A 22221-nucleotide genomic window follows, 5' to 3' on the forward strand; every position below is an offset into this window, starting at 1 on the left:
GTGTGTGTGTGTGTGTGTGTGTGTGTGTGTGTGTGTGTGTGTGTGTGAGTGAGAGAGAGAGAGAGAGAGAGAACACACACAGAAGGGACATTCTGGGCAAGATTTTTAGAACTAACAGGAGCACTCAAGGCAGACAAGGCTGTTGCAGAGAAGCTAAATGAATTCTTTGTGTTGGTCTTCATTGCAGAGGATGTGAGGGAGATTTGTTTTGTTTTAGGTGACAAATCTGAGGGACTATCCTAGATTAAGACCTAGATTAAGGTGTCAATAGAGGAGGTTTTGGAACAAATTGATAAACTAAACACTAAGAAGTCATCAGGACAAGATGGTATTCATCCAAGTGTTCTGAAGGAACTCAAATGTGAAATTGCAAAACTTAACTGTGGTATGCGAATGTAACATCATTTTTTTTTTTTTAAAAGGCTCCATAGGCGATCCTGACAATTACAGGCCAGTGAGCCAAATTTCAGTATCAGGCAAATTGCTTACTACAGAAAAGAACAGAATTATCAGACACATAGATGAACACGATATGTTGGGGAAGAGTCTACGTGGCTTTTGTAAAGGGAAATTATGCCTCCCCAATCTATTAGAATTCTTTGAGGGTGTCAAGAAACATGTGGACAAGGGTGATCCAATGGATACAGTATACTTGGACTTTCAGAAAGCCCTTGACAAGGTCCCTCACCAAAGGCTCTTTAGCAAAGTAAGCAGTAATGGATAAGGAAGGTAGGTCTTCTCACAGATCAGTAACTGGTTAAAAGACAGGAATGAAGAGAGGTATGAAGAGAGGTAATTTGCCTGGGCTCCCAAGAATCTGTTTTGGGACCTGTGCTGTTCAACATATTCATAAATGATCTGGAAAAAGAGGCAAACCGCACTGCGAAAAGTAACAAACGGATCTCATGATACTGGGTGCCTAGGCAACAAAATGGGAGATGATATTCAATGTTAATAAATGCAAAGTAATGCATATTGGAAAACATAATCCAACTATACATACAAAATGGTGGGGTCTAAATTAGCTTTTTCCAAGATCTCTTTTTTGAGTGTCACTGCAGATAGTTTTCTGAAAACATCTGCTCCATGTATGGTGGCAGTCAAAAAAGCTAGGAACCATAAGGAAAGAGACAGATAATAAGACAGAAAATATCACACTACTACATAAACTGATGATACACCCACACCTGGAATACTTTGTGCCATCCTGGATGCCCCATCTCAAAAAAGAATATATGAGAATTGGAAAAGGTACAGAGAAGGACAACAAAAATTATTAGGGGTATGGAACAACTTCTGTATGATGAAAAACTGAGACTGGGACTGTTCAGCTTGGTGAAGAGATGACTAAGGAGGGATATGATAGAGATCTATAAAATCATAAATGGTGTGGAGAAAGTGAATAAGGAAGTGTTATTTACCCCTTCACATAACACAAGAACCAGGGGTCACTCAATTAAATTAATAATCAGCAGGTTTAAAACAGATAAAAGGAAGTACTTCTTCACACAATGCACAGTCAACCTGGGGAACTCATTGCCAGGGGATGTTCTGAAGGCCAAACTATAAGTGGGTTCAATAAAGAATTTGATTATTTCATGGAGGATAGGTCCATCAACGGCTATTAACCAAGATGGTAATGGATGCAACCCCATGCTCTGGGTGTTTTAAGCCTCTGAGTGCCAGAAGCTTGCAGTGGACAGCAGGGTACGGATCACTCCACAATTGACCTGTTCTGTTTATTCCCTCTGAAGCATCAGGCATTGGCCACTGTTGGAAGATAGGATACTGGGCTAGATGGTAATTGGTCTGACCCAGTTTGGCCATTTGTAAGTTAACTCAGCACAGGCAATTTCACATATAATTACCATGATCACATGATGCTGATCAGACTAAGTAAATATGTCTTCACATCTGCACATGCAGTGTTCTGAAATCTGGCCTTATGTTGTAAAAAAAAAAAAACTTTATGCCAACGGGGAGCTGGCAACAAAGCATTTCATTCAGGGAAGATGCTCACAAAACAAATAATGTTACACAGAGTATCTAAACTGAAGTTATATCTGGCAGGCATGCTGTAACTTCACCTGTCTTTCCCATATCCTATGTCATCTACATGGGATAAATCTCAGCAGTAATAGTACTCTGAATACAGTAGAACCTCAGAATTATGAACACCAGAGTTATGAACCACACACCTCATTTGGAATCGGAAATACGCAATCAGGCAGCAGCAGACACACATACACAAAAAAAAGGGAAATACAGTACAGTACTGTGTTAAATGTAAACTACTAAAAAAAATAAAGAAATAAAGTGAAAGCAGCATTTTTTTCTCCATAGTAAAGTTTCAAAGCTGTATTAAGTCATTGTTCAGTTGTAAACTTTTGAAAGAATAAGCATAATGTTTTGTTCAGAGTTACAAACATTTCAGAGATATGAACAACCTCCGTTCCCCAGGTAACTCTGAAGTTCTACTGTAATTTCAAGTAAATTTAAAGAAAAAGCTCAAGTAAGAAATAGATTATTTAAAAATTTCTCCATTTTGTAAACAACTTTCAAAACAAATTATTTTTGAGAAATAAAATGGTGTGTATTTTGGGTTTATATATTTTGATTCAACTTTGACTGATATGCCAAAATGGAATAGACTGCCTCACAAATCTTTATCTCAATTTACATTTATATAAAAGATAATTAGCAATATTAACAATCATCAAGTTTTTGGTAAACAAATATCTGCCTGATTAATTTACTAGATATATTGTAATTCTAAGTGCCAAATACCTTGATTTAAGTGAAACTCTCCTTCCCTCCATGAATGACCTCAACAATTCTGCTATCCCATTTAGACAGAATAAAAGCTATAGCAGAACAAGTTTGTTCATGGAATTCAGTAGTAAAAGACTAAAAATGCCCAGAATTTGAAAATTATAATTACAAAAATTTCAGAAGGCTCTCCAGTTTGAAGTACTGCTTTGCATACATTCACATAAAATTGTAATAGAACAACTTAATGAACTATACCAAAGGAAATGATAAGATTTAAATAAAGTGATTTAATTCAGGATCACATTACAAATTCCTCATCTGAAATTTAATGCCTTCTATTTATTGATTTGGAATCAGATTATTTAAAATTTATTAAAATTTTAAATATTAATTAAATCTCTATTATACAAAGCAAAGAAGATGCATCTTCATGTTTGATACAAAACATAAACCTTTATGATGTCATTTTTTATTACTCATACTGACTCAATTATGAAAAAAGCTATATTAATTTATTTACTGTAGAATATGTGGGAAAGATTGAGGAACAGGGTAGATTTTTTCCATATTGTGAAGACAGTATTATTAAATAAAAACAGACTGTAGTGTCATAGGTAATAAAAAGACTTACCATTCATGTTGAAAAGCTAGCTTTCAGAAACATATTGCTCATTATATTAATCCAACATTTGAGGAAGTTATGATCATCTCTAGAAATACAAGGACTGACCCAGTAAACACACACACACGAACTGTAATAGATAGCACACAGAAATCCAGAAATCTTGTCTTCATTAAGAACTTCTTGAGATGTGAAACAACTATCAAATACAAAATACCAGTAGTGAACACCAGATCAATATTCAGGACGTGGATGCTTAATTTTGCTCATTAAGCGACTTGTTTTCTACCCAGCATTACCTCTACATGTCTAAAGCAACTGAAAATGGCAGGGGGGGGGAAAGCATTAAAAAGCCAGTATGTTTTAAAATGTTCTCAATTCTATCAAGCACTGGTTGTTTCCATGGCAACCTTAGACCAGAATTATCTGTTGAGTTCTACCCAACCAGCAGTTACTCTAAAGCTTTAATCAATCCACACAACGTACACCTCTATATTTAAGATTTAACATTTCTCCCCACAGTTAGCATTTATCCTGCTGAAGCTCTATTGTGTTTTTTCAAAGGCTTACAAGACATATATACATAAAATGCATATGTCTTTTAAACATATTTAGTGTCATGCTGAATCAGCAACCTAAATTAAATTCTCTCCATTATTAATCACTCATACACTCACATTTTAATGAGAATCCCAGTACTCACATCTACTAAAACAATGTAATGTTAGTGACTCTTCTAATGAGTTGTGATACTAAGATTGCTAATATCTCATTTTTCATAATTTTGGGAAAACGGAAGGTTAGTGTGAGTAATGGAGGTAGGTGATTTGAAGACTGGGATTTGCAGCATTAAGACATATCTTAACCACTCTTATCTCCACATTAAAAAAATAGAGTAGATGCTCAACTGATCATGTTAAATTTATCTGGAACTGAAAATGAAATATACAATTCTGAATACTAAAATAATATTAATTTGGTCCTGAAGGTTTTACAACATTATAAATGTTGGCTAATGGCCAGTTTAAATTATTCAAACACATATGCACTCTGTCAATTTTTCCCCATAAAATTAAAGCTGTGCAGTATGAAGAATCAAATTTCCTCTCACAGGAATCTAAAAATTACACAAAATAATCTCATACACAATCTGAGGATCTAAAGACACTTTTAGAAACATTTAACCTATTTTACAGATTGAAAAACTGAAACACAGAGAGGACAAATGATTTGCTCACGGTCAAACACTGAGTCAATGGCAGAGCCAGGAAGAGAACCCGGGTTCAGAATACATACCCCATTACCTTACTCATAGCACTAAACCACAAGCCTAGATAACTAATGGCACTAAAAAAACCACAAAGAAGCAACTTCCTCTTTAAGTGCAGTAGTTGCATCAGAAAGTACTTTACAAAAGAGGTACAACAGAGAAACAGAGCATTCAGGACATTCCATTACAGCAGAGGGTGTTATATTAACTAAATGTACTTTAAAATCGATGCCACTTTAGTACTTAATATATTTATAAGGGTTCTCTTGTTCATGTTTCTTTCTAGAATTATAGAGTATATTTGCTTGGGAGAGTTCAGGAACAAATTACCAGGTTTGCAGAATTTGGTGTCACCTAAACAGTTAATAAGAACACTACAACTGCATAGACACAGGTAGGACATTTACGAACATTTTAAAATCCCTTATCAAAAAACTACGGTATGCTGCTTATTTAGATAAGTGCTTATCAATAAACTTAAATTTTATGCTACATTATTCTAGAACATGAAGGAAAGCTATTATGCAGCCAGATATAATCAAGACTACTCCTCTTCTACTTTCTGCTGTATTCTGTGAAAGCACAACAAGAGAGTCAAAGATTTTTAGTACTTTCTTCTCAAGAGGAAAAGCAAGACAATTTTCCACTCAGGTGTAGACAGGCATTCTGACTACACCACTGCATTCACTGTTCCTATCACCCTTAGCGCCATGATAGTAGTGACTTAAGAGTCCTAAATTTACCATATAGACACAAACCCATGTGTGGCTTGGCATTATTCTTTGTCTACAGATGATCTGAACTGAGAGCAAAGATTTAGAGTTAATATCTGCAAATTTCAACTTAAAATGACACACATATATCCATGACCGCTCGGCTACTAGTTCACAAACTTTGCTGATACAAAAATGCTACAACCAACGTGCATCATTATTGCTTAAAATATTACTTTAAGAACAAGCACCTGTTCACTACATTTATCATCAACAGATATGACATTCCATTTCCTCTTCAAACAAGTCATGCAATCAAGCTTGCCCTAAAATAGAGAGAAAGAGACGCTTGTACGCAAACAGGTCCCAGTTTGTGAAGACAGTAGGTCAATACCGTTTTTTCATTTTATTAAACAAATGAATAAATGACAGTGCTGCAGTATTTTTCAAGCAGTGTTCTCAACATTATAATAATTTATTGGAAGCTTGAAACAGTGTCTGATGAAATGTATTCTCTCCCTCATGTGAATATACACTTGTTTGGAGTGGTACAGACACATTTAGGGATCCTAGGGCTCAGTGGTTCATTAGGTTTGGTAGTTTCTACTCAGAGTTTCTCTCCCTCAAAACTCATTCTTCTATCAATAGATGGGGTTTCATATTAAGTTATTTTTAGAGTATCTGACTGTGCCCATACATTAATGAATTAAGCCTCACAACACAAGCGAGGGGAAGTGTAAGGACGTAGAGAAGTAGTAGCCTCATTTTACAAAGAGAGACTCTGAGGCACAGAGTAGTTAAGTGACTTGCAAAGGTTCCCATAGAGAGCTTGTGGCACAGCCAAGAATGGAACCCCTATCTCCCAATTCCCATTTTGTACCTTAATGACAAAGCTATCCTTCCATCTCAAAGTGTCAGACGTTTGGCCCATCCAAAACATGTGGATCTCAGGGAGAGAACAGAATCAAGGACCATTAATATCAAGGTCCTATGCTTCCATTCTGCCTCCCTTGATAAACAGCAGCATGGTTCTGACAGAGCAATACAGAGGGCCTACCCCAATGCCTGTGGAACCACAGTGAATTCCACATCACCGAGAAGAAACTTGTGAAGTTACCTATAAAGAAAAAAAATAGTTTGTGCCCCTTTTTTACTTTTTATGTATAAAGCTGAGCTGAAAAGTTTTAGGTATCTGAGGTCATGCCATTTCTCCCCACCCTCACAACTCCAATCCTCTTGCCTGTCCATCTTCACCTGAGTTGGGAGATCTTGATTTAATTTATCTTATCTTCAATATGGGCATTAACAGCTTTCTGGTTTTCATATTTATCTTCCATTTTCCATTTTTTAAGGTTAAGGACATTCCTAATCATACACATTCATAAATTCAAATTCACAGTAGGCACATGTGTTAACTTGGCCTTTTTCACATGATGATACAATACTATGACACAAGCATATTTTGCTAAGGCCTATTACTTTCAATAGTAAAAATTGCTTGTGGTATTCCAACCCATTGCTGTATCCAAATTCATGTATGAAACTAATACAAGTTATATTTAAAAAACAATTTTAAGGTATATAATAATAAGATAATACATTATTTACTTACATTATCTATTGGAAGTTGCTCTAAAAATAGGAAATGGGGATACCATGATAATTTACTTAGATTGTGAAATACCTGATACCTCTCAACTCCACCCACCCAAAAATATGATTGCGAAAAGTATGGATACAAATTCCTAAATAAAGTGTTTGTTTTAAAGTGGAGTATGTACAGAGTAGTGATGACTATTTTGATCTCATTAACTTTATTATGGTTTTCCTAGAATTATGAACTTTGCATATTTTGTGTGATTTAGAAAGTAATGGGGAGAGAGGATGCACCCGCCTGAGCCATATTTCTGATCAAGCATGTTTTATGCAATACAAATAAGTTTGCCCCTTTCTCTCCCACAAATTAAGAATATTATAAAAATCAAAATTATTGATAACTAGTGTTATAAATCAAAGTACTACACTGAATTAATTTGAAATAGTAAACTATAAATGTCTGCTCCAGTTTTAGTGTTCAAACTCTCACCATAAAATGGATTTTGAAATATCCATTAAAAATAAAAGGACACTATAAATATTAAATAAAAGCCATGTAATTAAGGACCTAATCAGCATAACATAATAGCCACCCTTCCAAAGTTTACGGCAAAGAAAACCAACAATTTAAAACAAGTGAACTATCTATTACTGCTAAAACTAGAAAATTTAGATCTGAAATACTGGGAAGAAAAGTTCACAAAAAATACATACATTAAGTTAACATTTGCCTAACAAAAAGGAAAGCAAACTCACAAGTGACACTCTGTTACCAGATACCAATGCCTTGCGAAAGAGTATCAGATTTCCACCTGCATGTTGCAATAGCTCTTTCTTTAAACCAATATTTTGTGTTATACTACAAAAAGGCTGATAGAATATACTCTAGTTTGTCTATTTACTACATAAAGTCTTTTAATTAGAATACAAACTGAATCTTGAGTATCTACAGAACACTTACTTGATCTGTCCCACAGGGCAGCAAGTTCGGAGAAATGATGGCTCTCATTTTCCAGAGCCACTTTCTGTTCTTGTAAAGAACCCTTTGAGTGCCTATGAAAAAGTCGGTTAGCAAACCCTTCAAGTTTCTGCAAAGCTGTGGATGTTCCTGTGCACTGGTTACAAGGTAGCTCCCGCTGCGCTGCCATCTATATACATTGATAATTTACTTTAAAAAAAAAAAAACCAACCAAACAAAAGACAACCTAAAAAGGAGCTGAAACAACTTACACAGAAGCTAAGAGCTATGCATGTGTCAAACTTCCTGAATGCAATGTTTTCTAACCACTACTGCTGTTCTACTTCCTGTTAATATAAAACAGCACATTATGGTGTTTTTCTTTGCAAAACTCTTTTGTATCAGCTAAAAGGTGACAAAGAGCTGTGATATTTGCCTTAAACTCTCAGTTTAACAGCTTTTTCCATATAAAAACACATGATAATGAGATAATGAAAATACAAAACAGCATGAGATATAAAGTGGAGGAAAGAATCAGAAGCAATATAAAATTAAAAAATAGTTACCATAAACATACAAACTAAGTGAGTTGCTGGAAGAAGGCAAATGACTAGTTCTACACCTCCTTCTCTTAAGATAGTTTTAGTACTACTGCAATTACATTATAACATTATGGGTAGTTAATTAAATTATGGTGTCCCTACATTTTCTACAACAGTATATTTTTCTAAGCGAGGAGGTTACTTGTTAAAACAAATGATGGTTTATACTAAACAAAAATGAACAAAGTCACCACTTTTTTCCTTTTACGTTTAGAAAGCCAGAATGGAGTAAGATGCAGAATAGTTCTTGTGTATATAAGAACAAGAAGCCAGATTCTTCCAACCTTACTCATTCTGAGTTTTACCTTACCCCAAGTGTCTATCAACAAGTCAGTGGGGCCACTTGCTGAGTAAGGTATTACCCAGTGAGAGTACTGCTGGCAGATCCCAGCCCTTAGTAAAGAAATAAATCCATTTTCCAGCCATCCCAGAAGAAAAACAGAAGGCAATGGAAAGACTTAGCCTGAAACGTTATACACTTAACATATCTGGGAATACCAGGCAATACGTTGTACAGTGCTGGTCATAGTTCTTTTCTTAGTCATTTCCATTTATTTGGGAGAGCTGCTATCAGTCTTCCCCCCCACCTCAAACACACCTGGTCCCAGCCAGACCCCATCACTCTCCCCTCTATGAGAATTCAGGGGACTGTAAAAGGAGGATGGGGGGATTGGTTCCCCGGTGTACCCTTCCATAACACCTACCTGCACTGGACATTTGCCACATTTTTAAAGTTACTAAGCTGCAATATTTTAACCAAAACTCCCTGCCTACCCTACCAGATCTTGACCTGCTGTGGGGAAAGCAAACAAACAAATAAAACTCCACCCCACCCTGGCCAATCGGGCTTTGAGGGAAAAATTCCTTCCTAGGCACTAAGAAAAAGGTGATTAGTATAGCACCCACACTAGATCATGAAGAAGAAATCCACTCCTACTCTAATTCCATTGGTGGGAGGGCAGATGCTAACCAGCTCAACTTCAGTGAGAGAAGGCTTCCCCAGAACTGCCCACGGTATAAATATTTCCACCCCCCTTGGAAGGGCAGTGGTCACACCCTTCCCGCTCTTGGTCTAGCCACTTTATGTTCCTCCCTGTGCTGTCCAGGTCAACTTTTCCTATCCTCCCCCTCTGTCACCAATTGCAGAAGAAAGCCCTGATAGGGACAGCAATCCCTTTTCTTCCAGTCAACTGCATACGGTTGCAGTGAGGACATTCCCTTGGCTCACAAGATAGGTGAAAGGACAATCAGAAATGTAATGTTACCAACTCTCAGGACATTGTTTATTTTAAAGCCCCAGCTCCCAGAACTACATCGGAATCTCAGTTTTCATTTTAAAGGAGTTTTTAGTATTCCTGGTTGTGTATAAAGTTTAAAAAAATCTGATCCCTAGAGACTCAAAACCAAGGCAACCAAAATTTATTACTTTTAAAACCGAATAATTATTTATTGAGTTATTCTCACATTTTTGTGTCCTGACATACAATTTTTGAACACTTGAGGTAGGCAATATTGGAAATTCATTTTTGAGAGAAAGAAGAGATATCCATCAGACATGTCTCAGAATAGAATGTATTTTCAAGGTCTAATTCATATATCAAATGTCCCTATTTAGGAAAGATGATCTAGATTGCTCAAGATATAAATAAATAAATTTTTCCACTTTCCCCTCAAAATGCTCTTCTAGTTCAAAGAGACAAAGTGGGTGAGGTAATACCTTCTATTGGACGAACTTCTGTTGGTGAAACAGACAAACTTTCATGCTTACACGGAGCTCTTCTACGGGTCTGTGAAAGGTACCTTTAGCGTCACAGCTAAATGCAAGATGGAACAAACTGTTTAGCATAAATAGCTAGCACATATTCTAAGGCAGTGGTTTCTCAGCCTTCTCAGACTACCGTATCTCTTTCAGGAAGCTAGTTTGTCTTGTGTACCCCAAGTTTCACCTCACTTAAAAACTACTTGCTTACAAAAATCATACATAAAAATCCAAAAGTGTCACAGCACACAACTACTGAAAAATTGCTCATGTTCTCATTTTTACCATATAATTATAAAATAAATCACAATCCCCAGGTTGAGGAACACTGATATAGTATAAAGAGCAGTATAAACAATTCATTATCTGTATGAAATTTTAGTTTATACTGACTTTGCTAATGCTTTTCATGTACCCTGTTGTAAAACTAGACAACTATCTAAGTGAGTTGACATACCTCCTGGAAGACCTCTGTGTACCCAGAACCACTGTTTTAAGGGACCATTCAAGAGAGCACATATTCTGGGCCACTCTAACTACTTCTGCTAAACAATCAGTTCCACCTTGCATTTAGCTGTCCCGCTCAAAGTACCTTTCCCAGGCCTGAAGAGCTCTGTACGGCTTGAAAACTGGTCTCTCTCACCAACAGAAGTTGGTCCAATAAAAGTATTACCTCACCCATCTTGTCCCTCTACTATCCTGGGACCGACACAAATAAAAACTGCACTGCATACTTCTAGTTCAACTCTGTTAAAAGGTCTGCCCCTATTTTTCTCCCCATAAAGCCCTATCTATAGCTTTCAAATGTTTGCAGATATACGAATCCATTCCAGTCCTGTGATTCTATGACACATTCTGGGACCTTACTTTAAATCAGAGATGGGCAAACTACGGCCCGCAGGCCACATCCAGCCCGCGGGACCATCCTGCCCAACCCCTGAGCTCCCGGCTGGGGAGGCTAACCCCCGGCTCCTCCCCTGCTGTCCCCGCTCCCTTGCGGCCTCAGCTCACCATGCCGCCAACACTCTGGGAGGCAGGGCTGCAAGCTCCTGCTGGGCAGCGCGGTGGCATGGCTGGGCGGTGCGGCTGCCAGTACTCCTACTCTGAGCAGCACGGTAAGGGGGTGGGGAGCGGGGGGGTTGGATAAGGGGCAGGAGGTCCTGGAGGGCGAAGGCATAATAAACCCAAGAATTATGTAGTATGTTACGTTTTTTAAAAGTTACAGAGAAAGTTCAACACCAATGTGTTGCATTAATAAATGGCACACAACTAAATAATTTAAATTATTTGATGGAGAATGAAGGAGGGACAGGGTTTGGGGGAACTTGGTAGCACAGATATTTTCCATTCTGGCTAGCAGGCACTGGGTTTCAAGTCCTCCGTGCATGCAATAGATTACTTAAGAGGTGGTGTTCTCCTGAAGGTGGAACATATTTGGCTTTGCTTGTACCAGGACTTCAGTTTGCCAATCAACACTTTTTCCTTAGAAATAACTGAAATTTAATAGAGAGCCTGATGTATAGGGGAGAATGGGGACAGGCTACTTGGCTGGACAACATCTCCCATGATGCACCCAGAGGGACACATGACTCCTCTGATGTGGTCACCTGGAGCCACACTGCATTGTGGGAGATGTAGTCCTCCAAGGAGTCCAGCCCACAGGAGACAACGAGGGGCCTGAATTACAACTCCAGTAAAGCAAGAGAAATGCAACTGAATGTTGACCTGACTCAAAATGAAGCATTTGGGTCAATAAAACAAAGTACTTCAATTTCAGGAATGTCAAAATATTTTGTTTCAATTGAATATGTCAAAAATAATTTTCAACATTTCCAAATCAAAATTCTTGGGAATCTGCATTTCAAAAAAAATCTCAATTCCAACATTTTGTGTTTTGGGAAAACAAATACTGAAATGTCAAAATTTCCCATGAGACAGAAATTCTGAATTTCAATCAGCTCTAGTTATGAGTTTTTAAGAATATTTTTAAACATATTCCAAAATTCATGGGAAAAAGGTTTATCAATACTGAAAATGAAAACTGTTGGCATTAATGAGATTTTAAATAGAAATTTCTGCTAGATCTAGGGCAAAAGTTCTTTAGGTCTTTACAAAACTTTCACAGTGCTAACAGCTGTAGGAGGAAGTTATCAATGGCTCATTTAGCCTGAAGGAAGTCAGGAACTATTTGCACCTTTCTTGATCCTATACCCAACTCCCTCCAAACATCGTCCAGTAGATGACTCAAGGGATCTCCTTGCATATATGTGGGCTTGGAAGGATTAGATTTTTGTTACTAGAACCTGATTTCACAAACCAACAAAACAAAATGTTTATTGATGATAATTGAAATGTACTGACAGGAGAAGTAAGAAAACTGCTAACCTAAGAGTTTGATTTAACTATATTTACTGTGTATATTTTGACACGGGAGGTTGACAATATGTGTTTTAACAGTTATAAAGCTTTAAATTTATTGAATCTCAATGTCGGTCATTAAATAATTATTGCCTGACCCTCCTCATAATTTCCTGCAACTGTGAAAATTTAAATGGATAAAAATAAAAAAATGCTTAAAAATAAACGTTGATATTAACGATCAAAATTATAAAAAATATAAATTGAATTCTGCAAAGCCTACACACACACACACACACACACACACACACACACACATCACCAGGCAACTCACAAATATATCATTGCCCCCTCTTCTGAGTAGTAGAAGGTTTTGTCTCTTTGTAGGTCAGTTTCCTGTTGGAGGAGAAATCAGTGACAAGGAGTCCAAGTATTTCCTTAGAGTAGTTCATTACACTTCCACTATAAACACCAGTCTTTGAACAGAGGTGGTCAGACAGGCACACAGGCAATTTTCTTTCAGGAAACTCAACCAAAAAAACCAATGCCCAATTCCAGGGAGCAGCTCTCCCCCAAGAACTGAATCTAGTTAAAGACATGAAGGCAGAGAGCAAACTCTCCTAATGCTTGCAACAGATCCCCAAAACGAATCTTAATTACAATACAATAGTTGCAGCAACTTGTACAGCTATGTGTAAACAGCACCATCTGCAGACTCTCACCATAAAAGTATATATAAACATTAAGATTCATTGTTATGTACTCATATCTTAAAAGTGACAAAATGTTTTTTCAATAAATACAACCCTGTCAAAAAAGAAAGCCCTAAATTGTAAACAGAACACACAAGTAGACTTAGCAATTACAAATACATCCATAAATCAAAAATTGCCGAAGGTATTTTACTGGCCAGGAGTTAATTTCAAAGTTCACTGTTTCATCTACAAGAACAGCTGACATAGCAAACACCTAAGTTATGTGATAAATGCAGCTCTTTGCTCCAGTAGGTGTTTGTGGTATCCTCCGATAAGAAATATCCTCCAGTTTACTTTGAAAATGGTATCTGTTAATTGTTAGGATCTTAAACAGTGGGGGCTGTAAAATAATTTCAGTTCAGCTTTAATTAATTGATCTGTACATCTTTAGTCTGCTCCTGATTCTTAATATTTTGGTGGATGCATACAACATTTTTGAATCACCACACGACTGCCTACATTATTTGTGTATATTTTAGTTTTATCTTAAGGGAGAAGTAATACTGTATACCCGCTTCAGTTTCTTTCCCTTCCAGTTAAAATCATTAGATTTTTTTGTCAATTCTGTCTTCATCCACAAGTAAAGAAGGAGATAATGTGGCACTTCTTGGGTATCTGCATTTTTCTTAAGTGGACCTATCCTATACCCGGAATTTGAGGAAGGTGAATCGTCGAATTATTCATACTGAAAGGTTCCTGCAAAGGGGACAATCTGGGGTTGTATTTTTGTTTGTTTGTTGAAGATAAATAGTTTTATTCCTTGATTAAGCATATATCTCTTCACTTTAAGGTACAATTGTTCCTAGGCCCTACAGGACAGGGTGAAGGCTTTCCATTAAACAAAACAAAAAACAAAAAACCCATGTGGGTAGAAGAATGATTCAAATATATTAGTTCATGCACACAATCAAATTTATGTTGGTTAAAGCTCATGAATTTTTGAAAACCCATGAATCTTGCCAAATTTAGCAAATCTCCCATTGACTGGTAAAACATTTTATTGCTTGAAAGATGTCATCAACACTTATTACCACCGAATTATATAATAATGGGAAATTATAAAAAGGGGGAAATTGTTTAACATATCTGAATTACAAAATGCTGTGGGGTCCCTTTATAAGCAGTATTAACACAATGACAACTTGTTAATCAAAGCATAGGCAATATTATATGCCCTAATTTTATAACATTTTGTATACTGTATAATAATAAGAATACTAAAGTATGTGTGTGATAAAGACATGAGTAAACATATATTATGTAATAATCCCTTCCCAGTTGTGTTTGAAAGCCCTGAGGAAGTCATATAAAGCCAAAATAGTTACATTACTGTTTTATAACTGAGAATAACAATTCTTCTTAGAAAATTTGAGTGAGTGTTAGTAGCAAGTATCTAAACAAGTGCAACCTTGCTTATGCTTTGCAAGCTGTCAATTTACAAAAGAGACTAGAGAGAGTTGGGGGGATAGGTAGGCTACTTTTTGGAGAGGTAGATACTGCTTATCTACAAAGAGTGCTTCATTTTTGAGAGAGTGGAGTTTGCTTTTTTGTATACAAAATGGACAGTATTTGCTAACACTCTACATATTTTAATTGTTTTCCATCTTAAATGCATGAAAATAATGCCCAAAGTTGGCACGCTGGTTTTGGCATACTGTAAAAGTATTAGTAATTAAACACGGTAACAAAACCAAATCCTAGCAAAAGATTATCTATACATAATATTTTCCCCTTCTTAGACCCAACATGCCAAATTTCAACTCCAATCAAGATTTATAATCAAACTGTTAATCTGTTAAAGTAGGTTTTTAAAACAGACTGTTTAATACAAAAATAAAAATACTAAAGTAATGAGTGGCACAGAAATACCTATAAGTAAAATACATACAGCAAAATAAATAATCCCACTATTTAATAATGCCTGAGATTAAATCCATGCAGTTTTAAATCAAAAAGTATCTTTCCCATAAAGATTTTAACCCTTGTTAGAAAGTTCCACTGTGATAAGTAATGAAAGCTGGGCCTGCAGTACTCCTATAAATAGTAATGCTCAGAGGAAAGAGTGTTGCTATGGAAATGGTGATCATATTTCTATTTTAATTCGGAAGAGCTCTACTGGCATCTACTGCAAGGAAGTTTAACTACAGCAGTCAGTGACAAAATATGCTGTCATGTTCCAGTAGCATTAAACATTTCAATTTTACATGGTGGCTACAAAAGGAATGAGTAAGATAATTTTGAATAGCTAAGAATATACAGAAACAAAAAAAAGTAAAACCTGAACTGTATAGTATTCAGCATGTGATAATAAAGAGCAAGCTAATAGTTATTTGCATTATTTTCCCTTTCAGTTTAGCTCTTAAGAATTTGCTAAATTTGCTAAATTAGCAATCCAAGACAATTAGGCTCTTCATTTGTCCACAGAACATTACAACCTGAACAGCAGGAGTATAAGTTTCCCCATCCACAGCTCTACTAATGGGCTTCACTTCTGTCTTGAAGTAAATAGCCTTTAAGACAGAGGTTCTCTACCTACGAATCATGATCCCAAGTTTAGTCAAATGTGGGTAGCTGGATTGTAGGCAAAATCCCCCATTAAAAAGAAAAACTGACCTGTTTGTTGGCCACAAGCACCCAACGAGAATGTCACCGCCTCTTAAAGCTGCCATCTCAGCTTTAACATGACTCCCCCAACCCTGCCTGGCTCCTGTGGCAGTATCGCTGAAGACTGCTCTACACCTTACTTAAGCAATACATTCCTCACACTTCAGTAGGATGGAGGAGAAAAAGAAATCTACAATTGAAAGAGTCAACTCTGGCAAGAGAAGGAAGCTAAGATGTCCTTCCTATTTCCTCCTCTCCAAAACTCCCAGCACCCATGAACTCTGACCCCACCCATAGCACCTACCACCTCTGATTTAGTAACCCCCACATCAAGTACTTCCTCAAACCCTAACCCAGCACCTATTGTATCCAGCATACCACAACCCAGTATCCACTTAGTAGCACAAACCCAGCACTCCTTTTCCAGCACCATCCAATATCTCACCTACAGCACTGTCTCTTGCAGTAACTCCAAATGACTGTGGGATGCAACCACGAAGTATTGTGGAATTGGGTTTTAGGGAAAACCAAGAGTTGGCTTTGGGTTGACAGGTAGAGAAAAGTTGAGAAACCTGCTCTAGGCATCAGTTCCATCTCCAGGACAATTCAATCACCCGCCACTCTACTGAGATTGTCCAAAATTCTATTTTGTGTGAAATGAGGTATGGACATATGCCTATTAGAAAATGAACTAATACCATCAACTCATTTAATTTTTGGTCCCTAGCAGTGTTGCCAACTTCTGCAACTTTTCTGTCTGATATTGGTGTTCTTAAAGCCCCTACTACTGGAGTCAAGTAATTACATGAGAATCCAACATTCATTTTAAGATAAATTTTAAATTTCCAGCCTTCAAGTGGTGAAACCTTGAAAATGTGAACCCTAGACTCAAGACCCAGAAAGTACTTCAAATTTATTATTTTTGAATATTAATTTTAAACCGTTATAGTAGTGTACAGTCAACCTATTAATAAGACTAAAAGTACTACCATTAAATCATTTCTTAGTTTGCAGTCAGTGATGTGAAGACAGTATGTGATCTCTGAGGACAGGATTCTCTTCCTTGTAACCGACTGACCTGTAAGCAGTGATGTAGGGGGAAGTTAAGGCTGTTCAGGCATCCTTCAATTGTGTGTTTCCAGGATAACTTATTTTAAGAAAGTTTCCACGATCAAGGTTTTTTCACCCCCAAAAGAAACTCAGACATCTAGGACCTTAACTCAAGCTTAAAAATTGTTTTTCGCTTGGGAATTTCTCTCTTCTTTGTAATCAGAATCAGAGTTTAAGGCCAGTAGTGATCACCAGAATCATCTTGTCTGACTTCCTGTACATCACAGGTCACCAGCATCACCTAGCCCCCCACACACTAAACCCAACAATGGAAATAAGACCAAAGTAAAAGAGAGCCCACAGGAGGCTAGATTATTATGTCTCACAAGCAGAAAATAGGAGGAACTGAGGTGCACCACTTCTTGAGGCAGCTGCAACGGCAGGGAAATGATTAAATAAGATATATCCAGATAATCTTGGCAAGTGACCTGCACCCACATGCTAAAGAGGAAAGTGATAAAACCCCAAGCACTCTGCCAATCTGACCTAGCAGAAAATTCCTTCCTTACCACACATATGGCAAATCAATTAGACCCTGAGCACGTGAACAAGAAGCAACCAACCAAGATCCTGAAAGAGATAATGCCCAGAACCAGCCCAAAGCTCTGGTCCACCCCACCCAATGTCCCATCTTCAGTTCTGGCCATCCCTGATGTTTCAGAGGAAGGAGATAAAGAACACCTCTATGACATACCAGAATACAATCTAGACTAGTGAGCAGCTGTGTCACTCCTGCCCTCTAACCTGTGGTGCCCTTTGCTGCTGTTGCCTCCACTCCTAGACTGCTCACAATCAGCCTCTAGCATGTACGTCACTCCCAGCTATGTCTGTGTGCACTTTCAGCCTACCAGTCACACCCTGGCTTTTACCAACATGAATTATACCGAGTGACCCCAGTATGCTCCCAGTTCCAGATTTCCCCCCAGAAATGTATGTCTTGTACTGCCCAACCCTCTCCTGGGCAATACAAACTCATATATAGTCTGTCTTTTTATGACTAGACGTGATATGCACAAATTCTGTTATCCCAAGTGGAGTTTCCCCAAACACTTCAATTCAAACACGCTGGTTTAGATAAAACAATAAAACAAGTTTATTAACTACAAAGAGAGAGGTTTTAAGTGAATACAAGTAACGAGGCATAAAAGTCAGAAATGGTTACAAGAAAAATAAAGATAAACGCAACTAATGCCTAACTTAAACTGTGTTAAATTCAAAGCTAAGTTTTCCCTCACCACATGTTCTCAATAGTTTTACTGGCCAAATTTCTTCAATGTAATGCCTGCTTCCTTTGTTCCTTCTGATGCAGTGAATCAATGGACAGAGAGAGGGAGGAGGAGGAAGGGGTGGTCTTGGGGAGTCTCCCCTTTCTGTTCATATAGGGTGACCATATTTCCCTATACTGAATACGGGACACCTGGTAAAATTACTTGTATTCAAGTGAGTTCAATGACAATCAATCAGAACTACATAATACAAACGTTCAAATTAACATCAAGTTGACTGAGCCCCCATTAAAAAGAAATACTGAGCAAGTTGGACTCTTTTTATTTACCTTCTTATCTTTAAGGCTTTAGGGTTCACACAGGGAGAGGTGATACACACACTCCCATACACCTCTCTCACACGGTGTGTGTGTGACCAACTGACCCTCCTCTCCCTGACTGGCACGCTCCACCCTGTGCCAGCGCTGTGCAGGGCTTTGGCACACACAGGGCTCAGCTCCTCCTGTCCAGTGCCCCAGGCCAGAGGGTCTTGGGCTTTCCTGGGGCACTGGCCCAGCCAGAGGCAGTGGGGGAAGGAAGGAGCCTGCCAGCCAGGCTGCTGGTGAGCTGAGTGCTCTGACCAGGGGCTGGTTCTCCGCACAGCACTGGGAGCGGGATGCGCCCTGCTGGGGGGATATGGAGGAGCAGTGGGGCTGGGGAGGTGAAGGAGCAAAGCAGGGAGAGGACAGCAAGAGGGGAAGCACGTAAAGAGCTGATGGGTGGGCAGCAGAGACAACACTTAACCGGATGCCGACTGGCGCCTGCCCGCACTCACCAGCCACTGCAGCTCACAGTGCACAGCCAGTGGGGGAGTGGGGCCCTGCTGGCCAAGAGCCAGCATGCAGCAGGAGCTGCGCTGATGGGCCAGCAGGTGGAGTGGCCCGGCCCCGCATGCTGCAGCTTTGCTCTGTCACCAGCCTTGCACATGCACCCCCATCGTCAGCCACTGGACCCTCCCCACTCACTGCTGGTAGGCGGGCGTCTGGTGAGCAGGGATCCGGCCAGCAGCAGGAACCGCCAGCACTAATGGGGTGGGGAGACAAAAAATATGGGACAATTTGCCCGTTTTTAAGAAAAAGTCAGGACACTTGGAGGAGGACTTAAACACAGGACTGTCCCTTTAAAAATGGGATGTCTAGTCACCTTATGTTTATAGTCCTCTACCTCCTTTGAGAAGCATCTCCAACTGAGATTTGGAGACAAAAAGTCCGTTTGCATAGGAACCCCATGCTTGTTTCTTTGCTAAAATGTAGATTTTTCTCCCAGGTCCCCTTCCCCATTTCCTGCCAAAGAATGGCCATTTAGCAGGTAATGGCCCATTGACCTTGTTTACACGTTGGTGAGGCATTAGTGTGCCCTTTGTCTCTGAGAAACTGGTTAGGCCACTCCCCAGACTTGTACAGTAAAATCTTATAACATGTTCCATGTATTACTAAAACATTACATACAGTGTTGCTACACGTTTTACCAGGACAATAGTGACCAGCAAATTATGAGTTTTCAAATGATACCTCACAGGCATACTCTCTACAAAAATTATTACAATAGTGTGCAAGGGGTGAATACAGGGGTACAGTCTGTTACAGCCTCCCAAAGTACATCAGGGAAGGGGAATCCCTTCCTGACGCCTGCTGGTGGCCAGCTGATACTATGAAGCACGAGTTTTAGGGACAAAAAGATAAACTGGAAGCGAGCCGCAGGGCTGTTGACCAATTTTGTTGTACAACTGCACTCATAAATTTTTCCAACTTTTTCTCAAAAATAATTAAGCTATTTGCCCCCACAACTCCTATTAAGCATCTATTCCTGAACCTTACCCTCTAACAATTAGAGATAGTCTTCTAATTTCCAGCCTGAATTTGTTCATGGTCAGCTAACACCCATTTGTTCTTGTGCCAACACTGTCCTTTAGCTTAAATAGCTCTTCACCCTCCCTGGCATTTACCCCTTCCTCCCACCCCCTCACCCCCAAGTGTATTTACAGTGAGCAATCATAACCCCTATCAGCCTTCTTTTTGTGAAAGCCAGGCTTTTCTCATAAGATAGGCCCTCCATTCCCCAATCATCCTAGTAGCTCTTCTCTGCCCCTGTTTCAGTTTAAATTCATTTTTCTTGAACATGGATGACCAGAAATGTAAAAAGTATTCCAAATGAGGTCTTATCAGCGCGTTGTACAATGCCCCAAAACTTTCCAGAGAAGTTCTACCCCATAAGAAGACCATGCCTATGAAACTTCAGATGGATCACTTCAGTTTGGATGAAGTTAGGAGGATTAAAATAAATTTTATGATAGGAAGATATCTTAAATTTAACTACTTAAACTTGTATATCCACACTGTAAAAGAAAAATTCTCAGAGCCATCGAAGAGATAGCAGAATACCTCCATAATAATTGTTTAAATACTTGGGATTTGCAATATTCAGTCAATATTTCTGTTTCTTAGATTGCCACTGACAATTTAAGAATACAAGTGCCACATTCCATGGCACACAAAGCATTACAAGTGGCACAAAAATTCAAATAAGAGTCAATAAAATTAATATAAAACTTTAAACTGACCCTAAAATCAGTTAATAATATAAACTAGATACAGTTTTATAGGGGATGCGGTGCAGCATCATAGGCTTAACTATTGACCTTTCTTGGCAGTGGTTCAATTTCTACAGAAAACTGTACCCATTTTGTTCAACAAGACAATCAAAATTAATAGACAAAGCCTTCCCTTTTATCTGCAAACTGAAATTTTAAAATAAAAGATTGTTTTAATTAAAATTTGCATTTCAGAGCCTATTTATGAAAAGATGCTTGTGACTCAGCAACATGGGAGTCTGACATAAGTCTAAATCCATTTTTCATTCTGCTTTGCTCTCAGTTTCTCATCAAAAGATTTACATGTTTTTGATATTTAAACAAAATGTGTAACATTTACAAGTGGGTGAACAGTACTGTCTACATTTAATGAAATTACTGTGGGTCCTGTCAGGAGACCTGTGAACCCAGATATTATTAGCAGAGCCCTACCAAACTCACGGCCATGAAAAATGTGTCACGGACCGTTAAATCTGGTCTTTTGTGTGCTTTTACCCTATACTATACAGATTTCAGGGGGAAACCAGTGTTTCTCAAATTGGGGGTCCTGACCCAAAAGGGAGTTGGGGGGGGCCACAGGGTTATTGTAGAGGGGTCGCGGTATTGCCACCCTTACTTCTGTGCTGACTTCAGAGCTGGGCAGCCAGAGAGTGGCGGCAGCTGTTGGCCAGACGACCAGCTCTGAAGGCTGTGCCCTGTCAGCAGCAGCGCAGAAGTAAGGGTGACAATACCATACCATGCCACCCTTATTTCTGCACTGCTACCTTCAGAGCTGGGTGGCCAGAGAGTGGCAGCTGCTGACTGAGGGCCCAGCTCTGCAGGGAGCAGTGCAAAAGTAAGGGTGGCAATATCATACCATGCCATCCTTACTTCTGCGCTGCTGCTGGTGGCGACACTGCCTTCAGAGCTGGGCTCTCAGTCAGCAGCCGCTGCTCTCCAGCTGCCCAGCTCTGACAGCAGCACCACCGCCAGCAGCAGCACAGAAGTAAGGGTAGCAGTACCGCAACCTCCCCCGTCCCCCACAATTCCTTTTTGCGTCAGGACCCCTACGATTACAACACTGTGAAATTTCAGTGTTAAATAGATGAAATCATGAAATTTACAATTTTTAAAACCTTATGACCATGAAATTGACCAAAATGGACCGTGAATTTGATAGTGCCCTAATTATTAGGCTTAGCCATGAGTAGGGTTACCATACGTCCTCTTTTTCCCGGACATGTCCGGCTTTTCGGCACTCAAACCCC

General features: G+C 38.7%; 1 protein-coding gene across 3 annotated transcripts in view; it reads right to left on the reverse strand.

Annotated features, from left to right (window-relative positions):
• The window catches only part of LOC113407230 (cAMP-dependent protein kinase catalytic subunit beta), a 120025-nt gene that overhangs the window by 53890 nt on the left and 43914 nt on the right, over positions 1 to 22221 (reverse strand). Inside the window, exon 1 of one of the 3 annotated variants that reach the window (XM_026655464.1) lies at positions 7935 to 8121. The exons of the other annotated variants lie outside the window; for them this stretch is intronic. Within the exon in view, the coding sequence (XP_026511249.1) occupies positions 7935 to 8121 (187 nt within the window). Of the gene's footprint in view, positions 1 to 7934; positions 8122 to 22221 lie in introns of those variants that run through there. 3 annotated transcript variants of the gene reach the window in all.

Source organism: Terrapene carolina, unplaced genomic scaffold (genome assembly GCF_002925995.2).
Source record: "Terrapene carolina triunguis isolate 2854851 unplaced genomic scaffold, T_m_triunguis-2.0 Scaffold210, whole genome shotgun sequence".
Classification (NCBI taxonomy): Eukaryota; Metazoa; Chordata; order Testudines; family Emydidae; genus Terrapene; species Terrapene triunguis.